The following is an 18,813-nucleotide window of genomic DNA, read 5'->3' as shown; positions in this document are numbered from 1 at the left end:
CGGGTGGACACCATGTTAGATTATGTGCAAAGGGTTTTGGCGCGACTAGAAAGTGAGGTGTTCATGAGTACACGTGTCAACAGGTGAACCGCTTGAGGGAAGAAACTTTTTAGGCTTCTGGTGGATCTGGTGGGAATAGCCCTGTAGCGTCTGCCTGATGGCAGCAGGTTAACCAAGCCATGGCCAGGATGTAGTTGGTCCTTGGCTATCTTCTTTGCCCGCTTTTTTTGCTCTGGACAGGTACAGGTCCTGGACAGAAGGAAGGTCTGTCCCGATTATCTTCTCCGGGATAGCCGTTCATCTGCTGGTAATACCAGCAGATGAGCAGCTTTGAGGATGGCTTTGCATAGCGCTCCGCTATGCAAAGCTGTCCTCCCCCCCCCCCCCCCCCCCCCCCCCCCTGCTGATGGTGCTGGGCAGGGGGAAAGTTACTCCAGCGATGAACGTGATCATTGCTGTCCATACACGCTGGGCATAGTCGCCCAGTGTGTATGGACCTTTACTGGTCATCACTACTGCAGCTACCATCAGTGCTGGAATTATGTGTCAGGCCGCCCCTAGACACCACATTTTTGTCTATGGATTTAAAAACAAAACACAATATTACATTAAAAGACCTAAGTTGCCCTTAACTTATGTGTTATCGGGGTTATTACTGCATTTTTCGTTTAGAGAATCCCGCACAGGGAGAGAGAGCTGTAAACAAAAAATGTGGTAAAAACCCCATTATCTGAGTATTTATCGCATTTTTGTAAACAGTAAAGCCCCTCCGTCGGAGCACTGCTGTGGAGGGAATTGCCAGCTTCTCTCCGCAGCGCGGTCCGAGGCATCCTTTGCGATCCACAGCTGTCCTTTGTGTTACTAATTGCATATGTTAGTACATATGCGTATGAATGCGGTAGCCGGCGGATGTTAGAACATCCCGCCCAGTGAGAGAAAAGGAGGGAGAGAAAGAGAGAGATAGGGAGAGGGAGTGAGAGACAGATAAAGGGAGGGAGGGAGAAATGGTAGAGAATGGGAGGGAGAGAAAAGTAGAGGGAGAGAGTAAAGGAGAGGGGAGATCGGTAGTGCAGTGAAAGAGAGGGAGCACAGAGAGAGGGAGCATATACTGCCATTGTAAACCGTTCTACTTAGTAATTGTATATGCATATTTAAAAATAAAACAATGTCACAGTTAGTGTTTTTTTTTATTATTATATTAAATTAGCACATATGAGGCAACGAAAAAAGGGGTTTCTTTCTACTGTATTCACTGCGCCTTGAGCAGCAATTGGGATCACAACAAATGAGGGGTAGTTCAGCCCCTCCACATAAACTCTAGACAACAACAAAACTTATGATGCAATCCTATTCGCGCTCAAAACAATACAAACGTGTGGAAATAATTACGTATCCTCTGTTGTATGTGGTCCAAGAGTGTATCACATCAAGTCAGGGCCAGCGCCACCACTAGGCAGCTCTAGGCATTTGCCTAGGGCGCCAGCACCTGGAGGGCGGCAGTTCGCCCCTCACCCCCAGCGAACTGTGTAAAAAACTTGCGGCGCCGGCGTCCCTGCAGTGCTGGGGCGGTCAGGGGTGTCCGTGCCGTAGGGGTACCTGCGGCGCCGTCATGTGTATAAAGCTGGCGGCGGCCGGCGGGGTCCCTGTAGTGAATAGAAAATAACTAGCGCTATGCGCGCGGCGGCGCGGGAAGCGCTAGTTATTTTCTATTCACTGCAGGGACCCCGCCGGCCGCAGCCAGCTTTATACACATGAAGGCGCCGCAGGTACCCCTACGGCACGGACACCCCTGACCGCCCCAGCACTGCAGGGACGCCGGGGCGCAAGTTTTTTCCACAGGTACCACCCCCCCTCCCCCCGGCACCGGAGCGCCCCAGACGAGTCGGGGTGGGGGCGCCCCGGTGCCGGGGGGAGGGGGGGTGGTACCTGTGGAAAAAACTTGCACCGGCCCTGCATCAAGTTTCTCGTGGATAGTCCATACATAAAAAACAAGTGATCAACAAATTCATAGTGTAGTATTTCAACAAAAAGTTCTTATGGGAACTATCTTCCCATGGATAATATGTATGGTCTTCTTGTATAGAATAGTGGTTCTATTCCTAATAGGTTCACCCTTCGTGCGGCAATAATAAACGGTGCTTACAATAAGCTTACATTCATAATAGCAGTGGTAAACATGGTAAAATGAATACTAAAAGAAGAGGCATATATGTTTACAAGTACAGTCCATATAGCCTTCTCTTGAATTAAAAAAACTCCAATGCGTTTCAACAGTGTCGATCTTTGAGAAAGACAGACACTGTTGAAACGCGTTGGAATATTTTTTTATTGATATGTTTACCACTACTATTATGAATGTACACTTGCGTAAGAATACGTAATTATTTCCACACGTTTGTATTGTTTTGAGCACGAATAGGGTTGCATCATAAGTTTTGTTGTTGTCTAGCTCATATGAGGGTTTATAACCAGTCCATGAAAATAAAATAATAAAATTGTGTTTGTGGTGGTGGGGGGCATTACTGATGCCTCACTCATAATATTGTCTATAATACTTCTCAGTAGTAAGTTAAATCAACCAATGCAGTCCTTTTTAAACTCTTTTAAAGCTATAACAAACTGTAATGATTGGAGGGCTGCTTGTACCCTTGGGGTTGCCTCTTGTCCTTCACTGTAGGCAGGGATGGACTGGCCATCTGGCACTTCTGGCAAATGCCAGAAGAGCCGATGGCCTAGTGGGCCGAATTTTGCAGCCCACATGCTGCGGCGGCCAGGCTGGAGTGATCCGACCTGTGGGCGGTCGGACAGGAGGGAGCCGCTGCCGCTGCACTGACTGTGTGCGGACACATGCTGCGGCGGCCAGGCAGGAGGGAACTCTTACTAGTGGGCAGCTGGGCCTACCCCCTCACTCTCGAGGCGGAAGCTAGCTGTCTCTCCTCCCCATCCCGCCCTTCGCCGACCTGCCAGCGCTAGGAAACGGTCACACAGACCACCACTACACCCCCCCCCCCCCCTCAGCCGAGAGAAGAAGGTGCCTTACTGGCAGCAGCGTGGAGCGGGGAAGCGCTCCCCCTCCCCCCCGGATCCCCAACAACACAGCAGCAAAAATGTAAGTGTCAGTGGCTCTTTTGGGGGCATTGTGTAACGTCAGGTGCACTAATGGTGACAATAAGTTTATAGGCAGGACTACTGGGTTGATTACATGTAGCAATGTGGCATAATATGGAATGGGCATAACAGTGTGCAGCATATTGTGTAATGGGCATCACGGTGTGCAGCATATTGTGTAATGGGCATCACGGTGTGCAGCATTTGTGTAATTGGCATTACGGTGTGTGCTTAATGTGTAGTGGGCACTACGGTGTGCGGCATAATGTGTAATGGGCATTATGGTAAGCGGCATTATGTGGAATGGGCATTACGGTGTGTGGCATAATGTGGAATGGGCATAACGGTGTGTTCCATAATGTGGAATGGGCATAACGGTGTGTTCCATAATGTGAAATGGGCAGTGTAATGCCTCCTTTCCATGATGCCACGCCCCCTTTTCACCGCACCAGGGTCCCGCATACTGCAGGTGGGCCTGTGTGCTCAAAATGCCAGGGCCTCTTTCTGGTCCCAGTCCGACCCTGACTGACATAACCCACAGTAAGCAGAAAGTTAAACTGATATAAGGTGAATTAAATATAGGGTTTATTTACTAAGATGGGAGTTCAATTGAAGATGGGATGTTGCTATGGGCAACTAATCAGTCTATCTATTCTAGAAGGTGCTAAATAAATAATAAGATTCTGATTGGCTGCTATAGGCAACATTCAATCTTTAATAGAACTCCCATCTTAGTAAATAAACACCATAGTCTCACCCATACCTCCCAACTTTAGAATTGTGTTTTGCGGCACGCATGACCCGCTGGCAATGGGGCATTGACTACAAATCGCATCACTCCCGTGAAAACCCACTCTGTTTTGCTGCTGTGGGAATAGACGCTGTGTGCATTCACTGCTGCTCTGCCGGGTGTCAGGGAGGACTTCCAACTGCCCCCCCACCCACCACCGCAGGACATGGGAACGTCCCCCCAAAAACATGACATTCCCACGGAAAGCAGGACAGTTGGAAGGTATGGTCTCACCTTATTACTTTGTTTACAATCATAAAATTCCATTATCGTGATCTCTGAAACAATTGAAACATTGTTTTCATGTTCTTTCTCATTTAAGTAATTTTTTAGGCGCTGCGGAACCCGCATGGCGCCATACAAATAAATGATGATAATAATATTGGTAATAAAACGTGTTATAAATGAGACACGTAGAGTGACATCACGGTGCTACATCTGGATATAGGTGACAGACATAATGGTGGGAATATATATAATGCAGAACAGCGGCACTCACGTCACACCACCAAAAAAGATTCTGTAGTCTGTAGTATTATCAACATTTCGCTAACTTTATTAGCATCTTCATATATATATATATATATATATATATATATATATATATATATATATATATATATATATATATATATATGATCTGAATATAACATAAGCTAAAGATTGTAAGCTTGCAAGCAGGGCCCTCCTACATTTTGACTGTCTGTAAATACCCTGTTTTGTTGTATCACTGTCCCCTTTGTAAAGCGCAACGGAATATGCTGCGCTATATAAGAAACTGTTAATAAATATATAAGCACCAGATACATCACTATTAGTGACACACAGACATGCGCGCCAGCAATACATTGCTACTAGGCGTGAGTTCCGGCCGGGCACTGCAGCCGGGGTGCAGCAGCTGCGGACAATGGAGGAACTACAATTCCCAGACGGCACTGCGCGCCGCTCTCGCGAGTTTGGCCCCGGAGGCGGGGACAGGGCCTTGTTGTTGGTGTCAGTGATGGCGGCAGCGGCGGTGGTGGCTCCCCAGGCTGAGGCCTCGGAGTCGTGGTACTTAGCGTTGCTGGGTTTCGCCGAGCACTTCCGCACCTCCAGCCCTCCCAAGATCCGCCTGTGCGTGCACTGCCTGCAAGCCGTCTTCCAGTTCAAGCCGCCGCAGCGTATCGAGGCCCGGACTCACCTGCAGCTCGGCTCCGTCCTATACCACCACACCAAGAACAGCGAGCTGGCCCGGCAGCACCTGGAGAAGGCGGTAAGAGGAGAGCGGAGCCCGGCCTGGGGAGTGGGAGAGAGTGCGCACTGGGGTTGGGGTACCAAGAATACGGGCGTGGGGCACTGATCTGGGGGAGTGGGCATTAGGGGGCATCCTTCATCCTAGTGTTGGCAGAACTCCAGCATTGCCTGCTCCGCTCCACAGATGAGGATTTGCAGGCTGCTGATCAGCCCCGGCCGCCTGTATCTCTGGCGGGGCAGCTGGTAACCTTATAAGATCGGTGCTCATATAAAGTCAGTGTAACTATATATGAAAGACATTTGTTAAACAATATTTACATTTAATGTTTGAGATGCAAATGTCATTCAAGATCAGTTTGCCCCCACACAACTGCCCCATCACATTCTGTATTTCTCTATCCACTATAGTGCTAATTACACTTCTACAGTTCCATTATCCTGACAGTCTATCATTGGCAACAGTTACATTGTATCTACTCCTCTGTCTGCAGGAAATCTGCTCTTCCCATCTGTTCTCTAGGTGCCCAGAACACTTGGATGATATACATGCAATTAGTAAAACAAAAAAAATTGTGTGTATTTGACAGCAGATTTGATGCATGGCCCCATGCACATTGCATTGGAGCCTTTGAATTGCACTGCCAGCAGGAGAGATTTGTCAGATTGCAGCTAAGCAAGGCAGACTTGGCTGCAATCGCATGCAATATGTCATGTGCAAAAGGACCGCATACAATATACTGGAGTTTCCTGGGTGGCTCAACGGGGATTGGGAGCGACTTCTCCACTCAGAGTAGTCTCCTAGTGTATACAGCTACTGTATATTCTAGGAGGTCACCAACATTTTTTTTCTCCCATTATTTAAAACTGTCTCTCTCTTGGTATACTGACTGGCTTTATCCTGAATGTATGAACTATTTTGCTCAGGGCCTTGCTTATTTGATCATTGCTTTACTACTAAAGGCTATGCTTTCGTTGAAGTTTACATTATGTTTATTTCTTTACAATGCCCAATTTGTATACACTGGAAATGTGCTGCACTTATTGTTTACTAAATGAGCTAAATAAAGCAAAATGAGAAACTTATTTACATGTTACAACTTCATATATTTGTTTCAATTGAATCCCTTCAGACTTTTATTTATTTTGAAACTATTTTTTTGGGCTGAAATAACCAGAAAAATGCCAGTGCCACCAACTGGGCTAAACATACTTAAAGTAAAATTTTCCATAGAATTATTAATGTCAACCTAGGTTTAAAATGTATTTTGTTGTGTACAATCAAGCAGTCTGCTATCTAGATACCCAATTATGAGTAATTGTCACTAGTTTTGGTGTCCGGCTATAAATGTCAGCAAAAAAAAGTCTGGAATATAAAAGGTCCTATGTTTATTGGAAACACAAGGTTTTCGGACAGCTGACAACTAATACCCCATTCACACCAGAAATGCAGGGACAAACCCGGGAATTCAGTTCCCGGGACAAGCAGGGACATTCCCGGGTTTGGACCCATTCACACCAGAAATGTCCCTGCATTTTCTGGTGTGAGAAGGGGGCGGAAAGGAGGCCGGCAGGAGGTGGGGAGGAGGCGGGATGGCGGCGGAGGTGGGGAGAATACTCACCCCGGTTGCTGATCCTCCGTGCAGGCCAGGGATCCACACAGGCGGCGGCGCAAATGACGGGACAGGCTGCGGATGAAGATGACGCAGCTCTCCGGCGTCCTCACTGCCGCCGGAGAGCTGCGTCATCATCATCCACCGGCTGTCTCGTCATTTGCGCCCGCCGCCTGCATGAATTCCCGACGGACAGGACACGGAGGACACGGCAACCCGGGTAAGTATACCCTGTACCTTTCACACCAGCCAGGTCCCCGGGTTGAACCCGGGAACAACCCTGGTACCTAGCCGGGAACCTTTCACACCAGCGCTAGTACAAGGTTTTTCCTGGATTCAACCCGGGAATTTAGGCTGGTGTGAATGGGGTATTAGACTTAGTGGTAATCAGAGGTCCTTTTAAGCCTTCTGACTGATTGCTGCTTTAATCCTGCTGGTTCCATGAATTTGGAACCTGTTGCGTAAACTGGGTTTCACCTCGTTTTGTACTATTCTTCTAGATTACATACTTTTCTTTCTTGTGACTAATCTACCCTTTCTGGTTTTGTTTTTCAGTGGTTAATTTCTCAACAAGTATCCTTTTTTTTGGGTGATGAAATTAAAATCAGCATTGATTGATGATACATAATTAATGCCTTGATACTGTATGGCATGTACACACATTCTAGTCTTTAAACTGAACATATTGCTGCATCATCCTTGTAAAACCAGTGCACTAGGTTTGCACACCCTACTTATGTTCAGAAGAGCAGCACTGGGGGGAGGGGGGGGGGTGCATTTATAGAAGTGTAAAAAGAAATAAAGCACTAACCAGTCAGCTCCTGTCAATGATTGTGTGTAAACTTTCAAGCACAATTTTTGCCTCGAAAATATGGATTTCAGACCTAAACCTGATCATTGTAGGTGCTAACAACCCAATGTTTAAAGGATAAATTAAGTGGAAAAATGCCTGACGTTTTAACATTGAAGTACAGAAATTGGATTTGATGTGCTGTTCTGGTATTGCACAATGTGCCCGCCTCATCGCACTACCCAATCTATGTGCATCAGCCTGTAGCACATACTAAGCAACACTAAATAACGAGTATGTTTAGACAAAAGACAAATGCTGACGGATCAGGTGAAAAGTGGCTAAATTGGACCTGTGTTGACATCCGAACCATGGTCCCGTGAGCATTGGATCCAAGCCGGAGATCATACATATGACTGCACTTATGATTTTCGACTTAACTCCCCCCTCCTCCCTGCAGCAGCGAACGGAGATCACATGCAATACCTCACATGTAACTGCATGCGAAGTATCGCATGCTATCCTGTCATATGTGAAGGTCCCGGGCAGCTCAAGGGGATCCAAGAAGTCTGATCATTGTATGGCCACCTTAAAAGTTCTTCAGTCATGGCTTGGCTAGAGATTGTAGAGAGAGTGAGTACATGTATATTTTCTTTAACCCTTTGACTGCCAACATTGCTGTGAGCAATCCTCAAAATATCTGCTAAAAATGCCAGTATCGCTCAAAGTGACTGTTCTTTTAGTATAAATTGAAATACAGCCAAATCAATAAATTAAAGTTTAGTTTGCACCAAAAAAAAAGAGTGGCGCTGACATTTTTAGGCTCTCACAGCAACATTGGCACGCAAAGGGTTAATAAAGGTTTACGTGGCAATTTTTACATCTATTTTGACAAATTCCCTTGGCACTCAAAGGGTTAAAAGTTTAAATGCATGAGGATCTAATATTGATTAAAAACTTATAGTGTGAAGTGATCAGAAAAGTGTAAAGGAATGTTGCTGTGTCTTAAGGCCTAGACACATGCAGCTATTAAGGCGTTTTCTAAGCGACTTTGCTTAGTTTGGCAAAGTCATTTAGAAAATGCGCCTACATCTGTGTTTGTGTAGGGGCCGCATGTCGCTGGCCAAAATTGATGGGCAGTGTCCATTAATGTCGCCAGTGGTCTCCACTGGAGAACACTGGCTCTGACAGCTCGCTCTGTGTGCTGTGACAGCGGCGCAGCACTGCCTGACCTAGCATATATTTTGTTTTTGTTCAAACACTTTGTAGATTATACCAGAAATTGGCAAAGTCCATAAGAATCCACCATATGTTTTGAGATGACTTCTATAGATTTAAATGTCTTCATATAGTCTGTAGCCTCCAGTTAGCTGGCTTGCTTTTAAATACTTTGTCTATCTATGATCAAAATATATAATGTTTTATAAATTACATAAATCTAGTCATTTGCTGAGGGGTAATGACAATAAAGTTGAATCTAATATAGTACGGAACTAAAATTACTATTTGAACTTGTGAATTACCATTATACATTGAAATATAAACAGGAAGCAAGCTTGCAGGGCTTTTTCTGACTACAGTGACTTTTCGTACAGTCACCAGAACTATATTTCATTATTAAGGCATTTGTCATTTTACAGGCTAACTTCACTTTTGGTGTAAATATATTGAAATGTAATGCAGGAAATGCCTCTGAAGTCAGTTTGTCACGGTGTAGAGACACTGGCGATGCTGTGCATGGGTACCAATTTAGCATTTAGCAATAATTACACAACTGCTGCTTCATACTGCTACTATGGACCCACTAGATATTTAAGTGGCTCAGTAACCATCATGGAATAGTGGTAAGAAGGAATGTTCAGGGTCAACCATATGTGAGACCAGGCCTGCATAGCAACACAAGAGTATTTTGACCATTATTTGATGTTAGCTGGCTGGAGAAATCTATATGGACGACTGTTGTAACTGGGACTGGTTGTGTTTTTCTACTGAGAGTTGAAATGACCTATGCCAGTCATGTCCAAACTGTGGCCCTCCAGCTGTTGTGAAACTACACATCCCAGCATGCCTTGCCATAGTTTTAGTATTCTCTAATAGCAAAACTGTGGCAAGGCATGATGGGACTTGTAGTTTCCCAACAGCTGGAGGGCCATAGTTTGGACATGCCTGACCTATGCTATACTTATTTCATTAAAGCATCTTAATTGTCAAGTTATGCCTTTTTAAAATATGCAATTTTTTTTTCCTATGGGGGAAATTCAGTCCTATTTGCTATGCTGCAATGAAGTTACTTTGCATGTTACCAATTAAAATGGTAGCAAAACATCACTGATTTTTCCTGCGCTCCTCTATAGGGAAGCAAGAAGAATGAACTGCTTTGTCCTGACCATTCCAGAGGTGCTTTTGTGGCCTTAACAATATGTTGATTCCTCCACACAAATGTTGTAAACCAGTCCCCAAGGCCAAACCTCTGAGAGCATCTGATCTTTTGACTTAAATGGTTCAATACTTTCTTTTCAATACATATTTTTTTTTTTTTTAAATAAGCTTTCATGCTTTGTCTTCTACAAACAATAGTTACAGTTGGCTTCATAAGTAATATATTTGTATGGTTAAAACAAAAAAAAAAAATGTTCATGCCCCTTGTTTTCTGTCTAAGTTGGCAAGCTTAACTCACGGTCTCCAGATTCCTCAGTTTGAAGATGTGAAGTTTGAAGCTGCAAGTCTTTTGTCAGAGTTATATTGCCAGGAGGTGAGTAACTATAATAATATAATAATAGTTACATATAATAAGTGCCTCGGAGGTTTATGCTTGTGGTTCTTAATTATGATCGGCTTGCCTGAAGAGATGAGTTTTCTGGGAACGCTTGAAAGTTTGGAGGCTAGTAGAGTCTAAACCTGTGTACACACGGGAGCAATATATTTCTCAGTGTCTCCTTTTCATCAGCGACCAGAGATGGTCGCTGATGAAAGGGAACCTCTGCCGGGGGAGCCGCAGAGGGAATCAGCTGGGAATCACACTCCAATCGCTGGCAATATGGTTGCTCAGCGACCATATTGCCAGTGATAATAGACCGTTATTGTTTATGGAAGGGCATTCTATAGGGTGGGAGCAGCCTGATGAAAGTCCTGTAATAGTGAGTGGGAGCTAGTAATCAGTGCAGAAGACTGATGCACAGATTTATATTTTGTTGTAAAATATGTATAGTTTGTTTTGTGCATTACATATCAATTGCGGTAACATTTTGTTGCAGAATTCTGTGGATGCTGCAAAGCCTCTCCTACGTAAGGCAATCCAGATCTCTCAACAGACCCCATACTGGCATTGCCGGTTGCTTTTCCAGCTCGCTGTGAGTATCCACTCAGCCGCTCTGCGAATTGTGCCTGTGTAGATTCTGATAGGGGCGATGCTCATCTAAATACTTGTGTTACTCTTTTGTAGCAACTTCACACTCTTGAGAAAGACTTGGTGTCAGCATGTGACCTGCTAGGTGTTGGTGCTGAGTATGCACGTGTCGTGGGCTCCGAGTACACCAGGTAAAAAGCTATAAATAGATACATACACCATTGACAATAATTCACAACTTGATTATGCTAAATTTGGTACTTCTAGAGCAGCGGTTCTTAAACTGTGCGTCCCAACCTTCTCAGTATGGGGTCCCGACTCCATGTTGCTGACCATATAAATGTATAATCAAAGGAAAGATTACTGTAGGTATCATGCATTATCTGGGAAATAAAAAGTAACTTTTATTATTGAATATAAACCAGCGAATTCTACTCACTGATAATTCCATTTCTTCGTAGAGATCCATGGCCGCCACAAGAAAGATCCCTCCCATATAGGAGTTGTGATTTTTTTTCTCTATATCCCTAAGAATTTCCCTTATTCCTAGGATTAGACAGGGTGATTTTTTTTTTTTTTTTTTTTTTTTTTTATAATAGTCTCTGCCCATCTGGGGTACATAAGTCCACTCCTCCCCTTCCTCTATGTCTTTTGAGTGTCTCCTCTTTGCGATCTAGAGAATAAAAAGCACAACTCCTACATGGGAGGGATCTTTCTTGTGGCTGCCATGGATTTCTACGAAGAAATGGAATTACCGTTGAGTATAATTCGCTGGTTTCTTCTATGATCCCATGGCAGCCATACATACTGGGGGACATACCAAAGCAAGAAAGGGAGGGAAACTTAATCAATACAATAATTATTTATTTAAGGCACTTTTTTTAACACATTTTCCCCAAAGTGGGCAGAAGGAATCTCCAAAGCATAATGCTTATTAAACGTATGTACAGACGACCAGGTAGCAGCTTGGCAGATGTCTGTCATTGATGCTTTAGCCTTCCTAGCCCATAGCTCTTGTCGTGTGCTTTAACAATCTGAGAAGCTGGCCTTCCTTTTTGCTCATAAGCAAACGTAATGAGACTTCTGATCCATCTGGCTAAAGTCTGTTTAGATGGGACCAATCCTCTTCTTGGCCCTTCCGGTATTACAAACTAATGCCTGGATCTTCTAAAACCTTCTACTCTCTGAAGATATATAAAAATAGCCCTGACCAAATCTAACGAGTGTAACTCCTCTTCCTCAGGGCTGGTGGGATCCACATAGAATCTCTATGCATAGAATGCAGGTAAGACAATCTCTTGATTAAGGTGGAACTTAGATCCCACCTTATGTAGGAAGTCTGGATGTGCTTTTAACAGAACTCTATTTTGGAAACAAATCAAGTAAGGCTCTTTTGCCCAAAGGGCTTGAATTTCACTAATTCTTCTGGCGGAAGTTATTGTGACCAGGAATAGTACTTTCCATGAAAGGAACTTCAGTTCTGCTAGAGACAAAGGTTCAAAAGGTGCTTGCATCAGGGTATTCAGAACCACATTGAGATCCCAAGGTGCCACCATAGATTTCCTGGCAGGGCGATTTTTCTTAATAGCCTTACAGAATCTTTGGCTATTTTTCTGTCCAACAGGACACTAAGCTGCTATTTGACATTTTATAGTAGAAACAACAAGACCAAGTTGAATACCTTCATAGAGAAATTTAGGTACTTGAGGAGTAGGAACTTCTGATATTACAGTTGAAATTCCTTTCAGTAATAAGAACTTACGCCAAGTTCTGTAATAAGGTCTGTAATAAGCCAATGAGGATCCCTCCTTCTTTTTAAGTAAGACTTCGATTACTTGATCGGATACACCTGTTTGCCTCAGATGTCTCCTTTCAACTTCTAGGCCCTGAGACCAAATATCTCCGGATTGGGGTGATATAGAGGCCCTTGCACCAACAGGTCTGGTCTTACTGGCAGAATCATTGGTTCTTGTATACCAAGTTTCAGGATCATCGGGAACCAAGGCCTCCTGGGCCAAAAGGGACTGTTGCCTTGTCTTCCCGTATCTTCTTGAGAGCACGACCTATCAATTGAGTTGGAGGAAACAGATATCCTAGTTGACATTCCCATTTGACCGAAAATGCGTCTGTCACCAGGGCTCCCAGTAGAATCTTGCATAGAATTTCTCTACCTTGCAGTTCATGTGAGTGGCCATCAGGTCTATTTCTGGCTTTCCAAACCTCCTTACCACCAACTGAAAGACTACTGGATTCAGTGCCCATTATCCTGGAAGAATATCATTCCTGCTCAGATAATCTGCTGGCTCGTTCTCCTTGCCAGGTACATATATTGCCGAAAGGGACTTTAGATTAATCTCTGCCTATGGTATAATTGGTTTCATGACTCTCATTATGGAACTGCGCCTGGTGCCCCCTAAATGATTCAGGTGTGCTACCACTGAAACATTGTCTGAAAAGACCTTTTAAGTTTTGGTCCTTTAACAGATCTTTGAAGTTAAAGGACTTTTTTTCAAACACCACTCAACTTAATATCATCATAAAACAAACACTTAAAATACAGATAGTTAAAACTTGACAAGCACTAAAGATAAAGTGCATGAATCCCTAAATGGTATGAATCCTTAAACAAATGGAGGCTGGCAATTACCGGATGTCCAGGAACTGACAGAAAAGCAGTTCCAAATGAGCATGAATGTCCCTCCACCAGTTCAAACTCTGCTGGGCACTTTGTGTAGATGTCCTCCGGCTCCACAGCACTCCAATTTCTTAACCAGAGGGCTCTTCTAGCTACCACTCCAGCCGCCATAGCCTTAAATGAAAAGGACACCAGATCTAGGGATGCTTCGCATATTTAATGAATAGCTTTTTGCATGATCTCAAGATATTTTTTCTAAGATATTGTCGAGAAATCTTCTCCTCCATATCCTTATGCATTTCAGTACTCCATAGTCTTAGAGCTCTGGCAGAAGAGGCTACCGCTATTCCAGCTTTCAAAGAAATTGATGACGCTAAATGAGATTTCTTTAAGGAATTTTCAATTCTTTTATCCATAGAGTCCTTAAAGGACACCCCGTCCTCTAGATGGATGGTTGTCTTGGAGGTGACCTCAGCGACTGCTGCGTCTACTTTAGGGACATCACACTAGCTTGTTAACTGTTCATCTTTAAACGGATACATGTTCTCTATTCTTGAAATTCTACCAATTCTTCTATCCACAGAAGACCATTCTTTAGATATAAGATCTTTCATCACGCGATGTACAGGGAAACATCTTCCTGATTTAGCCCGATCTTCAAACAATATATCCTGATCAATTGGCTTTGCTGGCTCCTTATAGTCAATAGCTTTATGAATATTTTTCAATAAGCCTTGTACTAATTCTAAATCAAATGAACTTGCTTCCTTTTTTAATTTCTCCAGACTTATTGCCAGATGAGCCACCAACTTCATCCATTCTGTCCTCAGAAGAAACTCTGGTGTCATATTCCAGACTGGTTTGAGATCTGGATCTCTTAGTAGATTGTAATTGTAAAAATTCTTCCTTACAGGAAGAACTTTTTGTCTGGTAATACTTTGTCACATGAGACACATCTCATCATAGTATGTTTCTTCTTAGAAACTTTCTTCTCGCTTGGAGAAGCAGAAAGCACACTAAAATATATAAAAGAATATATAACTAACTAAAAAATAAAGCATCTAATAGCTCCCAAAAAATAAGAGCTTACCTCAGCAAGGGAGAACTCAGCTTATGGGGGGAAGGATTCATGATGCTCACAGGACCAGTCCTGTAGAGTAGTGATGGCCTTCGACCATCGATGATTCAAAATAATCAATGGTTCATGGCCGATGTCGAATACTTTTGCCATCGATGGGGGAGAACCAGATAGTTTCCCTCCATTGATGGAACAGCAAAAGGATGATTTGCGTTTTTTTTTAAAGTGCCGGGACACGGAGCATAGCTCCGGCTCTCGCGAAGCCCAGCCCCCGTGTTTTGATTGGCCCACAGGCCAATCAATCAAACACAATGGATGACCATCGATATTTAAAAATATCGATGGTCATCCATTGCATAGTTTAGCACCATCGATGGCCTGTTGCAGAATTGCCATCGATGGCAATTGCAACGATGGCCATCCCTACTGTAGAGTGAATGACTGTCAGCACTGCCTTGTATTATATAGCCAGTAACCCGGAAGTGACCTCTCCTCCGGTCACCTGACCTTCATGATAAACCTAGAAAAAATGGTCCCGGAAGTAGCCACATGCTGGATGCTATACATGCCCACTCTCCTCACTCCAGCGTGACCGGAGACAATAGCTGCACAGAGCAGGTAAGCAGCATATAGTAAGAGCCGAATGCGGCCATTGTGAGTATCCGTGACTCGCTGCCGGGGAGCAGAGCTTGCCGCCGCACCCGGTGTGCTCCTGCAGCTTGATGGCTGCTCGTATACTTACACAGGATGGAAGCTCTGAAGGCCAACCTGATTCCATTCCCCCCGGGCAGCCAACCCTGAGGTAAGCCCTGCAAAATAAAATAACACCCTACTCTGTCTAACCTTTTAGGAGACAGGAAAAAAGACATAGAGGAAGGAGAGGAGTGGACTTATGTACCCCAGATGGGTGGAGACTTTAAAAAAGTCACCCTGTCTAATCCTAGGAATAAGGGAAATATCCCTAAGTATGACTGCCATGGGATCGTAGAAGAAAAATCAATATTGGTTTAGTCAAAAACTGCTAACGTGCCAGTTTACAAAATATGTGGGCATTAGCAGTAATCAGAAATGATTCTGTATATATAATAGTTTGATCATTCACAAAGTGACAGTTAATAACTAATATAGTAACATAGTAGTTTCGGTTGAAAGAAGTCTTACATCCATCACGTTCAACCTTTTCCAGAGGGTGTTGTCTGGATGCTAAAGCTCAGTTTGAATTTTTTACTTTAATTCCACTTTGCCCTATATTTATTGGTTGTACACCTGGATGTTTTTATCCAATAGCTGCTTGTTCAACCTTAATTTAAATGTATTTATTGTGTCTGCTGATTTCACTTCTTCTGAAAGAGCGAACAATACTTTTACTGCCCTGACTCCTCCAGCCTCAGCACATGCTGAAAAAATAAAAAATATGGCAAGAAAACTGTTAAAATCAAAATCTTTCTTAACTCCCGGTAAGTCTGAGAGTGCCACATTCACCTCTGTCTGCTTTGGCTCTCTCTTCCTTCTTGTGTCAGAGACTGGACTCAGTTACTGTTGGTAAATACAAAAGACTATGGCATTGCCTTCTGTACAGCGTTGCATAAATCGGATGTTCAATATAGGCAGGGGTGGGGTTGAACACGGTGACGTTTCACAAGGCAACTGGACGTGGAAAGATGTTCTTCTGTTGTCTTCCTCTAGAATAATATGTCAGTCATATGCTGCCCCACCACTGTTTGCTTTGTTAGTCTGTAACAGACATCAGATTGGTATATGGGTGTAGGGTCTATGGGCAGTATTCAATGCAGGCACGAGCGGCCAAACGGCGGAGATCGCAGAAAACCAGTAATCCTCACTGTTTAAACCCTGTGCCGGCCGCTCTCTGTATTCAACGTTCTGGGGGAATCCTCGCTGTCCTGTGGCAGGTTCCCCCAAACAGCGAGGCTTGTGGCTAATGAAGGGAGCCCGCTGCATTTAGCCGCGAGTCACGCAGCTTCTGCGGCAAAATACACCGATTCCCTGTTGCTGTTAATGGGGTGAGCACGAGCAGGCAGCACTGTTCGATGTCACCGCTCGCCCCCAGCATTGAATACACCCCTATGAGACTGACTGCAAATAAGCCCTTGAGTTTTTAAAGTGTGCATACTCCTGCAATAACACCTTCTACCCATAAGGTCGGCAGTGTCTATTCTAAGTAAATACTGCATAAATTTCCACATGAAATTTGGAAAACTCTTGTAATTTTTGTGTCGCTTTTAGTGTTTATTTATTTAAATTGATCATTATTTAAAACCTGTACACTTTTTCCATATAATTTGCAATGTTAAATAATTAATAACATATTCTTTTAATTTAAATGTTTTTATTAATTTTTAATTCACCAGCAAGATTTAAATATAAACATATTATATTTATGCATTACTATCCTATAAGCCCCCTGTCACTATCTCTCTCCAGGTCATGGCCAGCAACATAGCAGTGTTACTTTATGTATGTTCCTGGCTTATCTATATATGTCTAGTGTCCGTGTGGCTCCAAAACACTGCCATCTGTTGGCAGTGAGTGAAAGTACATTTACTAGCTTTGGAAGCATTTGCTTCTAGCAGGCTCGCCAGTTTTATGTTTAGCAGCTGTGTACTAGAGATGACCACATACAACAGAGGCTATGGGGTCTAGTATCTTTTGGCTTGATGCTTACGTTTTCTTTCTTTTCAGAGCATTGTTCTTGCTGAGCAAAGGAATGGTAAGTGTTTTATATATTTCTTTGTATTTGCCCCTATTTAACTGTATTATGAGCTGTTAAATGTACCACTGCCCTTTTTGATTGTCTTAAGCCCCCCCAAGTCGCATGTGATGTTCCTTGAACCAACCGTAAAACGGATCACATATGATATAGCGTATGTGGTCCTTTTCGTATATATCATCAGGGGTGGCCAAACCAGTCCTCGAGATCTACCAACGGTCCACGTTTCCCAAATCACCTAGCTAGAGCACAGCTGTAGTCTTACTAACTGTCACATTTTCAAACCTGCTGTCATTCCTACTATAGATCCACAGTTTGCCTGAAATACATGAACTGTTGGTAGATCTTGATGGTTTGGCCACCCCTGTGATATTATCATATGTGGTCCCATGTCTGAGGCAGAGGTTGCGATTTGGTCACTTTTCAGACGATTTATTTGCCTGAACTGTCGGAATTGGGTGAAAAGTGTTCAAATCTCTCTAGTGTAGGGCACGCTTTAGATGCTTCTATCATATTGATCCATGACCTGGCATGCTACCTTACTAGTTGGCCACATAAAGAAATGCATTGGTATCTATTGGACAAGGCATGTTTGCAGAAATGTAATTTACTGTTTGTGTCTTAGCTATTGTTGATGGAGCGGAAGCTGCAAGAAGTGCACCCTCTGCTGACTCTATGTGGACAGATTGTTGAGAATTGGCAGGGGAACCCCATACAGAAGGAGTCCCTCCGGGTTTTCTTCTTGGTTCTCCAGGTGACACATTACTTGGATGCAGGACAGGTATGTCTGAATCTACCAACCTCCAGCTGTCTCTAGTGTGATGGGTACCTTCTCCAGAAGGCCACTTCCAAACAGTCTAATGCAGAGGTTCCCAAACTTTTTTGAATCACGGCACCCTAGAGTATCAGAATATCAGAATATTTTTCAGGGCACCCCTAGGCCAAAGTTTGTTACCAAGAATAAAAAAAAAAAAAATTAAATGAAATAAGTTGTGCTTAAATGTCATCCTTAGGTCCAGTTATGTGGTGAGGAACACGATTCACTTCTGTTTCCCCATATATTTTATAATTGGAAGCCCCAATCACTCCGAGGCACCCCAGGGAGCCTAGGCGCTCAGTTTGGGAACCACTGGTCTAATGTTTTGTTTCTCATCTGTTCTTGGGTTCTATTGGGTTGTTATCCGATCTGTGAACATATAGCTGATGTGACTTGCCTTTTTGCTCCAGTTTTGACTCCTCTGTCTAAAGGATGTTCTCCCAGAGGTATTGTATCAAAATGCGTTTGATCAAATTCCAGTTTGTCTTGTATTAGTCATGGGTCATCTTCCACAGAGCCTACTGTTGCTCAAAAATGTTAGGTGGTGTGGTCACCTTGACTTTGGAGTTCAGCTAGTATTGACTTTTTTATTTTTCTACCAAGCGCACATTCACTTACCAGTGCATCAGAAGCCGGAGCGGGAACAGGGGTGTGTGGCAGAGCTAGGCTGCCTCCTAA

At 43.7% G+C, this 18,813-nt stretch overlaps 1 protein-coding gene across 2 annotated transcripts in view; it reads left to right on the top strand.

The window, feature by feature from the left end:
• The first annotated feature begins 4,790 nt into the window (after positions 1–4,790).
• Positions 4,791–18,813, top strand: part of MAU2 (MAU2 sister chromatid cohesion factor) — a 52,246-nt gene continuing 38,223 nt past the window's right edge. The window contains exons 1-8 of one of the 2 annotated variants that reach the window (XM_083180266.1): positions 4,791–5,150; positions 7,297–7,314; positions 10,218–10,283; positions 10,786–10,881; positions 10,974–11,068; positions 12,121–12,162; positions 17,291–17,318; positions 17,944–18,099. In XM_083180266.1, coding sequence (XP_083036392.1) covers positions 4,806–5,150; positions 7,297–7,314; positions 10,218–10,283; positions 10,786–10,881; positions 10,974–11,068; positions 12,121–12,162; positions 17,291–17,318; positions 17,944–18,099 — 846 coding nt within the window. In that variant the 5' untranslated portion in view covers positions 4,791–4,805. The remainder of the gene's footprint in view (positions 5,151–7,296; positions 7,315–10,217; positions 10,284–10,785; positions 10,882–10,973; positions 11,069–12,120; positions 12,163–17,290; positions 17,319–17,943; positions 18,100–18,813) is intronic. The other variant, XM_083180273.1, reaches the window with a different exon arrangement.

The sequence above is a fragment of the Crinia signifera genome, chromosome 1, assembly GCF_055691185.1.
Source record: "Crinia signifera chromosome 1, ASM5569118v1, whole genome shotgun sequence".
In the NCBI taxonomy this organism is placed as follows: Eukaryota; Metazoa; Chordata; class Amphibia; order Anura; family Myobatrachidae; genus Crinia; species Crinia signifera.
This window is presented reverse-complemented; position numbering and strand designations above follow the sequence as displayed.